Genomic DNA, 11,743 nt, shown 5'->3' with positions numbered 1-11,743 from the left:
GTTGACTAGGAACCAACACAATAATTTACAATTCGGAAGAGAGATGCCGTAATCCAATTGCAAATTATTTGAAGGTAGGTAAATGACGATTTACCAATTCCACCATGAAAAAAACGAAATGAAGAATTAGGTTTTAAATGAAATGAAATTCCTAGATTCTTTTGAGATTCATTGAACTTTTCAATGACATGTTTAATCTCGATTATGCCCTTCAAGTTTGTGTCTGGGATACCGAGGATCACAAACAAGGTGTGAATAACCATGCAAATTAGCTTGGCACTCTCGATGTCATTTACCACCTAATCAATATGTCGGTTAACCACACACGCTCCATTGATCTATGGTAATTCTCGAGCTACCCTTTGCCACCCTTGTTAGTCCAAGTTAGTGTGTCGGTTAACCACACACGCTCCACTAACGACTTGACAATGTGAAAAGTGCAATTTCATGGACTAGCATCATTTTCACATTTTCCTAAAGTAACTAAGATTGGGAATTTATAAAAACATTTAGTTACTTTATAATATTCATTATACTTATTAATGAGGAATTAATGTCATATCCTACCCGTTCGGCTAACGACCCTCCACCAATCAAGGAAGCGGTGGGTAAGAGTGGACACCCATTCAACCGCCATTTTATAGGCAGTTTCCTTATACTCTCCTTATAGATCGGCTTCGTGAATGAGGCCTACTAACGGTAAGAATGACTCATCTTATACATATATACATATTAATCTTTTAATATTATAATAGTATAAGGGTTGTATTTTAAACTTTTAAAACACTAGGGTTTTAGAATTTAATATTTCAAAATTAAAACTTTTAATCATATTTTAAATTCCAAAACATGAGGGCAAATTTTGAAACTTTTCAAAACTTCTAGATCAAATTTTAAATAATTAAATTAATCACATAATTTTGGACATTATCTTAAAATTTGACCATTGTCTTTCAATTAGATGAAGACATTCATTACCATAACAGAAAATTCAAATTTTAACAATTAAAACAATTTATCGTAATGATCCTTATCTAATTTAGGCTTGAAACCTGAAAAATATGTCAATTGACGAACCAACTCGTCGAGTCAGGGCATGGACTCGTCGAGTTAGTCCAACTCGTCAAGTCTATCTTAGGACTCATCGAGTTCTGCAGTCAGAGAGCCAAAATCGATTTTGTTCCAGCTTTGGCAAAACACAATAGCATCAAATATAACAGAAAAAACACCCTAAGCTCTGATACCACTGATAGGTTTTGAGCATTACAACATTCCTATGGTGCACATGCAACACTAATTGATTTGGATCTAGGTTTTTCTCAAACTAGCATACAATTTTTGGATTCAATGAATAAACTAGCATACAAAGCAAATCAATTTTCCAAAGCAAGAACCCTAAACTAGCATATAATTTTTGGATTCAATGAATAAACTAGGGTTAGAAGAATACCTTTCTTGTTAACTAGTAATAACAAGCAATCCTTTCCTTGATCTTGACCTTCAAGAGCTTAGTGCCCCAAGCATTGCACCTCTAATGGAGTCACAAACACCACAAGCAAAGAATGAGGAGAAGGAGAGTAAAATTTCAGCTAGGTTTTCCCTTGGAAGCAGTGGCCGAAATTGAGAGGTCAGGGGGCCTTAAAATACTTGTGGCTGCTAGGGTTTCTAGGTGGAAACCCTAATTCTTGACTTAGGCTCCAAGCAGTCCATGGACCCCCTTTCTAGAAGGCCTTGGACGATTTCTATAGGGCCACCTATAGATTTCGTCCAACCCTTTACAAGGGAGTCCAGCAGCCCAATATTACAACTATCAATGATCTGCAATATCAGTCCCTATACTTTTAATCAGTCTCTTTTGATCACTAAATTAATTCCAAATTAATTTCTGATCAATACTAATTAAATAATATGATTTCTCAATTAATATATTATTCCTATAATATATTAATAAACCATTTAAATAACCTCTTTCTCCAAAACTCATTCTGTCCAGTTGCTATGGTGAAGGCAACCCAAAAGGACCATGCTACTATCGGGTCAAGTACATACCAGTTATAGTTATGGGCTTAGACACCTAATCATCTAAAAAGGCCCAAATACCAAAAACCACCCAAGGCCCAATCCATGGCCCAATTTTCCAAATTGGGCCCAAACCCATTGTAGGCCTTCTCAATATAATTATCAGTCCAAAACCTGATGGCCCAACAGGGCCCATGACAACTATGCCCAAAAGATGGCCCAAACCGAAGCCCAACATGCAAAATCCTTCCTGACTGAGTACGCGGGGCGTACCCATCTGTACGCTAAGTGTACTCGTTGTTTGGCTTGTACGTTGCGCGTACAGGCTTGTACGCCCAACGTACTCCTCCATTAAGCCAAACCCTCCATTAAGCTCTTAATGTCTAAGTCCAGGAGTCCAACTCACAGATCCAAGTCCAAACAAGTGTCTAGAACCATAAAGTCACTGACTTGGTGACTTTGCATGCCCCAAGAAGACCCAACCTCAAAATATAGCATTCTACTATCATGAAAAGGACCCAAACTCATGCATGAATGGATTTAAACCCTAAAGGTGCCAATTTATCAACACTGAACCTCAGAAACACCAAGAGGGGCAACTCAAAGCTCCTGGAGTGGCATCAAACCACTAGATCACATCCATGGGGCCAAAAAGGAACCAAAAATCATAAATGATAAATCTAAGACATCCATGATCAATATCAAAGCTTTTTACCTCAAACAAGCTGGAAATGAAGCACATAATCCAAATCCATAAGCTCTTCCTTGATCCTCAACCTTGCACCAAACTCCATCTTCGTGGAAATGGCCCAAAAACACCAAAATGCACATCTTGAGCTCAAAATCACAACCATGGAGGCTTAGAGATGATTTCTAGGGTTTTGCGAACTTGGAGGTTGGTAAAGAGGCCAGCCCTAAAGACTTAATGAGTTTATATAGGGTACACATTCAAGATTTAGGGTTTTCACTTAACCCCTCGTACGCCCAGCGTACGAGGTCTCGTACCCCCGATCAGACCCCCGCAGTACGCTAAGAGTACACCACATTACGCCCAACATAATACCCTTCACACCAGTACGCCCCGCGTACTCCCTAGGTACATCCCGCGTACTAGGGTTCCCACTTAAACCCTTAAGCACTCCGAAGGCCATAACTTCTTCGTTATAAACCCGATTTCGACGATCCATATATCCATGAAAAGTTAACACGAAGCTCTACACTCTAGTAACATCATACCTGCCTTACCATATCCCGATTAAACATCCATTTTCCATAGAAGCCCGATATGACATATTACCAAAATACCCTTGGTTCCAAAGCACAAGCCGAATACCCGGACCATCCAAAATACATCTTCCATCCCCAAATGATTCCAAATTACAATTCTTCAAGAGCCCTAAGTCTGCTAATACCCAATCCTTGATCACCACCCCGAAATAGGAAACCATTCGAAACAGTGTGTTACACTTTTTCTCCATTAACAGAATTTTATGACCACAAGAGTCCCATAATAAGCTCTAGAGTTTCTCCAAACTCCAAGAACTTACAATAAGGGACCAAAACCACTCATTTGAGACCTTAAACATGAATCTTGAAAGAGCAAGGCCAAGGTGCAAGCTTTTTACCTCCAAAGTCCATAAGCTTGAAGAAGATGATGGATTTAATCTTGCTCAATGCTTCGTTGCACCAAGAAGGAGTTCCTTTCTTCACAAGCTTCACTAAGACAAGAGGAACCACATCAAAATCAAGCCACCAAGCTCATAACCATGGAAAAGGGGCTAGGGTTTCGTTTTGGGAAGATGGAGGCTAGAGAGGATGCCCTAAAGTGGGAGTTAAGGTGCTTAAATATGGGATATACCCTAAAAGTCCATGGGCTTGGGCTGCAACGCTCGCCACGTCGTGGCCATTCTCTTACCACATCGTGACACTCACCCAATCACGCGTTTCATAAAATCCATGCCACATCGTGACACTCCATGCGTCACGTCGTGGCATATGGTTTTCCTCAAAAACCATGCCTTAGACTCCTTTATGGTTTCCCAAAAACCTTACCCTGATCCTTCTAAACCCTCAAACGATCTATTCAGGAAAACGTATGTTACATATATATATATATATATATATATATATATATATATATATATATATATATATATATATATATTATCGTTATATATAAATATATAAACACGTATTAGCATCGAATGACAAGAATCCTATTATTTTTTGTAGGGTCTCTTTGGTAACCTCACCACTTATGCAGAGATGGTGCTTCAAAGGAGGTCGCGGAAGCATGTATTACGGAAAAGGAGACATATCTCAATTTACTACTTTAAAGTAATAGATTTGTGAACAATGGTTTTGTAAATCTTGGACTCGGGACTTATACATGTCAGAAATGAAGAAGTTGTGGTATACTGTACCTCCTCCACATGAATCAGAAATACCAAACGAACTGATGATCATGTTACTCCCTTTGTAATTGTATGATTTATGTTTGAATTTGCCATTCTCAAGAAAAATTATAATTACTTCTTAATAATGTATACAATCGAGTTTACTGTTTTTATGATAAAACAAAAACATTACAAATTCGAAATATGAGACATTTTTAAGAATATTCCAAGCGCTTCATATGCAATGTCCTTCAAGTTACTTTGGAATTTGTATTGCTCATTAGCCGCCTTGAAAATATCATCTGTATCATTATCTAGACATGCATTTTCAATGTTGTGATAAATGCATGTAAGCATCGTCACCTTTCCTTTTTAGTCCATAAACTTTATGTTGAGTTGGTAGTGTGTACGATAGTGTTCATGACCCATTTCATTATGAAACATATGCGTAGTTCGGATCCAAAACGATCTTACTAGCCAACATATGAGAACGATGATATTATCTTCCATAACCATATTCCAACACCATACCAATTCAAGCTCCTTCCTTCATAGTTTATGGAAGTGGTATAGTTTTTGTCATTTTCTATGAAAAGGAGGAATGAAATTTAGGTTAGACTAAAGACATTATGAGTTGCATAGATGAAGAAGATGTAAAAAAAAATAGTAAAGGCCAATGGGTATTTATAAGAGATAAAAAGTAGAAACTCACTTGCCATTTACCACATACCAACTTCAATTCACCATTTATGACCTTCAATATACTACATACCACCTTATCTGAGTAGTATATAATGTGGTAATTATACGAGACTCTTATGTACTTTAATATGAGTTCATATAAATTTGGCGTTTGACTTTGTGAAAGTGAAGATTGTTATGTTTTATCCCATATTAACCAATTTTGTGAAGGCTCGAATAAACAACTACCAAATAATATGCATGATGATATTTATGAAGCGATGCCCCGAATAAGCCAACCAAAGGGACATAGAAATGAATTTGATACTTAACTACTGTTCATACATTTTTTCAGTGTATGTGAAAGAAAGGGAAAACTAGGTAGCTAAAATTAACGTCGAGATTTTGTGATGCTCTGTAGCTTGGTATCTAATTACATCAATTGAGCTTCCTTGTTATCGCGAAACTATTTCTCTAATTCAATCTGAACATCATGAGCAAGGGATTTCTCCTTGATGACCATATGTAGAAGATATTGATACAACATAGATAGTATCCACATTTTAACAAAAACATCAATCTTTTCCAATTGGGGTCGGTGGGTTTGGCAGCCGGTGCATTGTATGTGGAGTCGATAGTGTCATAAGCTTCACAGTGAGTTAAACACAGAGCCCTCCAAGAGTCATAGTTCAAGCATTATGAGTTAAGTACAAGAGGTATATGAGACACGATATTAGTAATGGTAAAAGCTTTATGAACGAGTGGTGGTGCGTTGTCCATAACTGAAAGAAAAAAATGAAAGAATTAAGGTTTTAACGAGGATAAGGAGTAGCAACAGATGGTAAGTAAGGGAATGATCGAGAGGTAACGAGAATATGAGGTTAGGTTGATATCATATTAATGAATATTAGGGAAATTTTGTTTGCCTCATACAAAGGTATATATACAATATTATATGGGTCGTATACAAGATACAAACATGGGTTAAACCTACATAATATAATACAAACAGTAGGTCCACATTTATATAGAACCGGACCAAACAAGCGTGCTTGACTTGTTTTTATTGGGTCCGAAAATACCATATTCTAGACAAGTTGGTTAGTTTTAATTGTTTTTTTATGTTATTTTAAGTTTTAGATTAAAAAGTTTTTAGTTTAATCAAATATCCCTTATAAAGTTTATAAAATAGGGTGAAGGTGTTTTTTTTAACAGCAAATATAAATATATAATTTATTCCTAAACTAACACCCAAATTTCACTTATGTCCACGACAAGACTTGAACCCTCGACCTTAAAGAGGGATGACACCATCTGATACATTTGATAGATAAAGATGTTAAAATGAACAATTTTGGATTATACAGTGGTCTCAATTAAAAGGTTATTAGCTTAGTCTCAATTAAAACAAAAATAATGGTGAAAAGCAAATTCTGAACAAAACAAGTAACTATTCTTTTGGTGTTAGTAGGGATGGACATTTGGACCGGAGAACCAGCCGGAACCGGTACCGATACCGGTACTGGAACTGGAACCGGAAGAACTGATCGGGCCGGGACCGGGACGATATTCTAGTGGATTTTTGGAACCGGAAACCGATAAAAACCGGAACCGTATATTGCTATTTCTCGAGGACCGGTTCCAACATTGAAGACACGACAAGAACCGGTAGGGAACCGGAACCGGTAGAACTGCAGGTCCAGTTTGATTCCTATTTTCCACCAAGTTCGTTACCCGGGCCGGTTCCGAGGCTCATCCCTAGGTGTTAGTCAAAATAATTTAGGCTTTGTGCATTTTAATTATTTCTAAAAATGGTTCGTGTGTTAAACAAAATTATAATAATATTATGATACTTAAATTTTATAATAACATAATTTAATAGTTTAATGAAAGTACACAATTTAAATATTTATACACATTAAAAAGTATATTTTAGATTCTAAATTTCTAATTGTTTTAATTGTTCTTTATTATTATTATTATTATTATATTTTTTAATTTATGAATTTTTATTTCCGATTAAAAGATAATCAGAACGCCATGTTTCGCACCTTCAAGCCGTTGTGCCTAGAAACCACGCAGCCTCTTGTGACGCTTCCTGCGTAAAAGAGCAGAGCACAGTACACCACTGTCGATGGCGGCGAATGACGTGAAATCGGCGGTAACATCTCAGGCATACCTGGAGGGATCTCAGGTCAAACAAACTAAATCACTCATCTCTGAGCTATGCCGTCTATTTTACAACCTAGGTTGGGTCTCCGGCACCGGCGGAAGTATCACAGCCAAGGTCCACGACGACTCCGTTCCCAAATCAGAGCAACTCATAATCATGTCCCCCTCCGGTATCTATTTATTTTTAAATTCGGTTAGACTTCCATGAAAAACATCTATATGCTGATTATCTAATTGAAGATTTCAAATTCATTGAACTTTGATATATCAAACTCGAACAAAAGATGAACTTGGGGGAATTTATGATAGGTGTGCAAAAGGAAAGGATGGTAGAAGAAGACATGTATGTATTATCATCAACTGGTGATATTTTGTTTTCTCCATCGCCGAAGCCTTACCCTCATAAACCTCCCAAATGTTCAGATTGTGCACCTCTTTTTATGAAGGTACTTCCTATTCCTAATTCAAACGAATGATTCTCAAATTATCGTTTCCGAATCTCAATTTTGACTTCTGTAACACATGTTCTTGTTCTTGTATCTACCAGGCTTATGATAAGCGAAATGCTGGTGCAGTCATTCATAGTCACGGAATGGAATCGTGTCTTGTAACTATGATGGATCCATTGGCGAAAGAGTTTAGGGTAATACTTAACAAAAATACCATTTCATGCCATGATTGCATCACTGAGCTTTTATTTTAATCTTTCAGATCACTCATATGGAGATGATTAAAGGAATTCAAGGCCATGGTTACTATGATGAACTTGTGGTTCCTATAATAGAAAACACAGCTCAAGAAAGAGAGTTGACAGAATCTCTTGCTGCAGCAGTATGCTCTTTCTTTCTTCCTTTCACCTCACTTAATTACTTCAATCTTCAAATCTTTATATTTGATTTTCAATTTTTCCTCAATGATCAAACAGATTGAAGCATACCCAAAGACAACTGCTGTTCTTGTCAGAAACCATGGTATTTATGTATGGGGAGATTCCTGGATTAGTGCCAAAACTCAATCTGAATGCTACCATTATCTCTTTGAAGCTGCAATTAAACTTCATCAACTAGGGCTTGACTGGTCAACTCCAAGTCATGGTCCTAAACCACTTTTAGGTGGTCAAAGTCAAACTACAAACCCATCTCATCGATGTGTTGTTCTTGATATTGAAGGGACAACAACACCAATATCTTTTGTCACTGATGTTCTTTTTCCATATGCACGTGACAATGTGCAAAAACACCTGGAAGAAACATATGACACTGATGCCACTCAAGATGATATTAAATTGTTACGTTCTCAAGTAAGCTTTTCATAATTATCATCTTTTTAGTAAATTGTATTTAACTATTTATATAAATTTGTAATTTTTAGGTAGAAGATGATTTAAAAAATGGGGTTGCAAATGCTGTTACAATTCCATCAGATGAGGCTGGAAAACAGGAAGTGATAGCTGCTTTGATTGCTAATGTTGAAGGGATGATAAAATCTGATAGGAAAATTACTTCCTTAAAACAATTACAAGTAAGCTTATTTATCATTTAGTTATCAAGAAAATCTTTTTCAGTTATATACAAAGTTGCTGAATCTTTGACCTTATTAGGGTCACATATGGCAAACTGGATTTGAAAAAAATGAACTCAAAGGAGTTGTTTTTGATGATGTTCCTGTTTCTCTTCAAAAGTGGCATTCTTCTGGTATAAAAGTACGTTCCCATAACATAATCCCATTCATATATGAGATTTCACTTTTCAGCCTATGATTAAAAGTTTGAGTAAATTACATTTTGGGTCCCTAAATTTTATCTCTTTTGCAAATTTGTTCCTCATTTGAGATTCTTATAACATTTTTGGTCCATATTCCTAGTTCAAATAGGGACAAAAACCTCAACCAAGGTCCAAAATTGCAAAAGAAAACTTGTTAAGGACCAAATTTGAAAAAATTAACAATACCCAGGGACTAAAAATGTAATTAACTTTGTTTATAAACAGGTGTATATATATTCAAGTGGTAGCAGATTGGCGCAAAGGCTATTATTTGGATACTCAAATCACGGGGACTTGAGAACGTATTTGAGTGGATTTTTCGACACCACAGTGGGGTAATTTGGTCATTTTGCATATGTTTTCGAGCATTTTCATAAATGAGTCTTTAATTCATATTGTAAATGACAGGAACAAGAAGGAAAGAAAAAGTTATGTTGAAATTTGTGAATCGGTTGGAGTTCATAAGCCTTCAGATGTCTTATTTGTTACAGATGTTTTTCAAGAAGCTGTAGCTGCAAAGGCAGCTGGTAGATAACACAACCATATATTTGATTTATGTTACTCTGTTTCCATGCATTGTTGGGTTGTACTTTTATGTACAACCTTACATTGCATCAAACCACTAAATTTGGTTAAGATAATGGTTGAAATTGTACTCTATTTGTGTGTCAGGTTTGGAGGTGATAATATCTGTTCGGCCTGGAAACGGGCAGCTGCCCGAGAACCATGGATTCAAGACAGTGAAGTCTTTTTCGGAGATATAAGGGTGATTTTGGTAATTTGCTTCTTCTTGAATGGAATGTATTATACTTGTAGTGGAAAAAAAAATTGTCATTTGTGACATGGTTATATGATATGTGCACCAAATAAAAGTGAGGAATCTAGGGTGATGTATTCACTTTTCAGCTTTAAGTTTATGAGTTTCACTCTTTTGACCCTTACATAATTTAAATTGGTCTATTTAGTAACTTTTCTATACTTTTAAATTTTAATGTCTACAAACTACGAATTAAGTATCATGTAGTTACAAAACAAGATGGAAATGTGGTCCAAAAGCAAAAATCTAGTTTGAAATACGAAGAACTTGTCCAAAATGAAATATTTTTGTATCAAAATAAGTATGTCGTGGGTGTTTTGTAGTAGTTGGGTTATAATGGTAGTGGTTATCTTTAGAGGTAGATATTGTTTAGTTACAAAAACCAGGTCCGAAATGAAAATCTTAACACGAAATGTGACTAACAAATCCGAAATGGTGTAACTTTTGCATTAGAATAAGGATTTCACCATTAAGTTGGTAAACAGTATTTGTCATGACACAATCATAACAACCCACTTCGTCACCTCTGTCAAGGGGAATTTCAAGTGGCACGCTTGGAGATCTGACATCATTGTATTGTAACTTAGAGATCTCATTAACACATAGAAACCGAGAACATACGATAATTAGTCATTTGGCGTATGTCACGTGTCTTGATTACCATGTCTAACAATATTAAAAGTTCATATATGTAATGAAAATAACTGAAATAACGCATTTGTCGACACCACCTTTGAATGAGCAAATTATATTGGCCGATAATGTCATGAACTTAATTGGAAGTTACATAGAACTCTTTTATGTTCACTATGAGACCATATGATAGAAGTTTTGCAAGTCCTTGTCGAGTTTCAACGTGTGCTATACTTTTATCATTTTCGTCAAGTTTAAACTTTTATTGCATTAGCATACTTTGTTGAATTATGTAACTGTTGAGAAATATGATTATTTCTTCACATCCGTCAATCATAAACTTGGAATGAATAAATTTGATTGTCTATTTTAGTATATTTGGTGCAGGTGTAAAGTCAAATTAAAACAATATAGATGAAAGCTATTGAAGGGTTGTTATGTAGTTAAATGTTGTTGAAGGGATAAAGGAACATGCTAGATTTTTACAAGGACAAAAGTGGAGATACTTAAAAGAAGTTAGCGTACCGAAGATTGTAGCTTGTTGTGACATATTCAACAAACTTGGAGGGTAATGGTGCCATATGTGAAAGTTGGAGATTACCGGAGTAACTACTCATACTTCAAGGACTAGTTGTGTAATATATATATATATATATATATATATATATATATATATATATATATATATATATATATATATATATATATATATATATATATATATTGTTGTAAATAATTGGTGGTGTTGTAAATAATTTGTGGATGATATAATAATTGGTGCATGACAAATTTGTCAATATTTCTAACTAGTTATAATTATATGTTAGTAAAATTTGTAGTATAAATACCCCTTCATTGTAAAGAATGAAACACACCAAAAGTTATAAGAGATATAACTTTCATATTCTCTCTAAATATTCTTTCTTCTCAATTAAAGTTGTTATCAAAGTTTACTAGTTTGGTTTGATTTATAGTTATATTAATTACGCTTAATTCATAACACGTTATCAGCACGAAAGCTCTAATCAAGGTTATTAAACAAGTGGAAAATCACATCTATCTTAATCAAGGTATGTATTACTTATTAAAAACACTATTAATTATAAAAACTTCAATCATATTAAAATAATAATAATACTAATGAATTAATGAAACTTATACATTATGGACTACTAACAATTTTTATTTCTTATACTAACATTTCTTTATGTATTCTAATTTTTATACTAACATTTACATTATGCAACTAATTTTATTTATGC

At 35.1% G+C, this 11,743-nt stretch overlaps 1 protein-coding gene across 1 annotated transcript; it reads left to right on the top strand.

Moving 5' to 3' along the window:
* The first annotated feature begins 7,132 nt into the window (after nucleotides 1-7,132).
* LOC145124959 (haloacid dehalogenase-like hydrolase family protein) lies at nucleotides 7,133-9,999 on the top strand. Its single transcript, XM_079060437.1, has 10 exons — nucleotides 7,133-7,438; nucleotides 7,578-7,714; nucleotides 7,816-7,911; nucleotides 7,980-8,099; nucleotides 8,194-8,568; nucleotides 8,640-8,789; nucleotides 8,869-8,970; nucleotides 9,257-9,366; nucleotides 9,440-9,558; nucleotides 9,704-9,999. Exons 1-10 carry the CDS (start codon nucleotides 7,231-7,233, stop codon nucleotides 9,793-9,795), a joined length of 1,509 nt encoding a protein of 502 aa, XP_078916563.1. The 5' UTR covers nucleotides 7,133-7,230; the 3' UTR covers nucleotides 9,796-9,999.
* Nucleotides 10,000-11,743: the final 1,744 nt, after the last annotated feature.

This window comes from Lactuca virosa, chromosome 7 (assembly GCF_052849685.1).
Source record: "Lactuca virosa cultivar CGN04683 chromosome 7, Lactuca_virosa_CGN04683_v6, whole genome shotgun sequence".
Classification (NCBI taxonomy): domain Eukaryota; kingdom Viridiplantae; phylum Streptophyta; class Magnoliopsida; order Asterales; family Asteraceae; genus Lactuca; species Lactuca virosa.
The sequence above is the reverse complement of the archived record's forward strand: the minus strand, read 5'-3'. Positions and strand labels throughout refer to the sequence as shown.

Bases quoted from the DNA above. Each gene is read 5' to 3' on its own strand.
- LOC145124959 (XM_079060437.1), top strand. From the start codon at position 7,231: ATGGCGGCGAATGACGTGAAATCGGCGGTAACATCTCAGGCATACCTG. The intron at 7,912-7,979 runs GTAATACTTAAC...TTAATCTTTCAG, and splicing joins CATTGGCGAAAGAGTTTAGG to ATCACTCATATGGAGATGAT. The intron at 9,367-9,439 runs GTAATTTGGTCA...TGTAAATGACAG, and splicing joins TTTTTCGACACCACAGTGGG to GAACAAGAAGGAAAGAAAAA.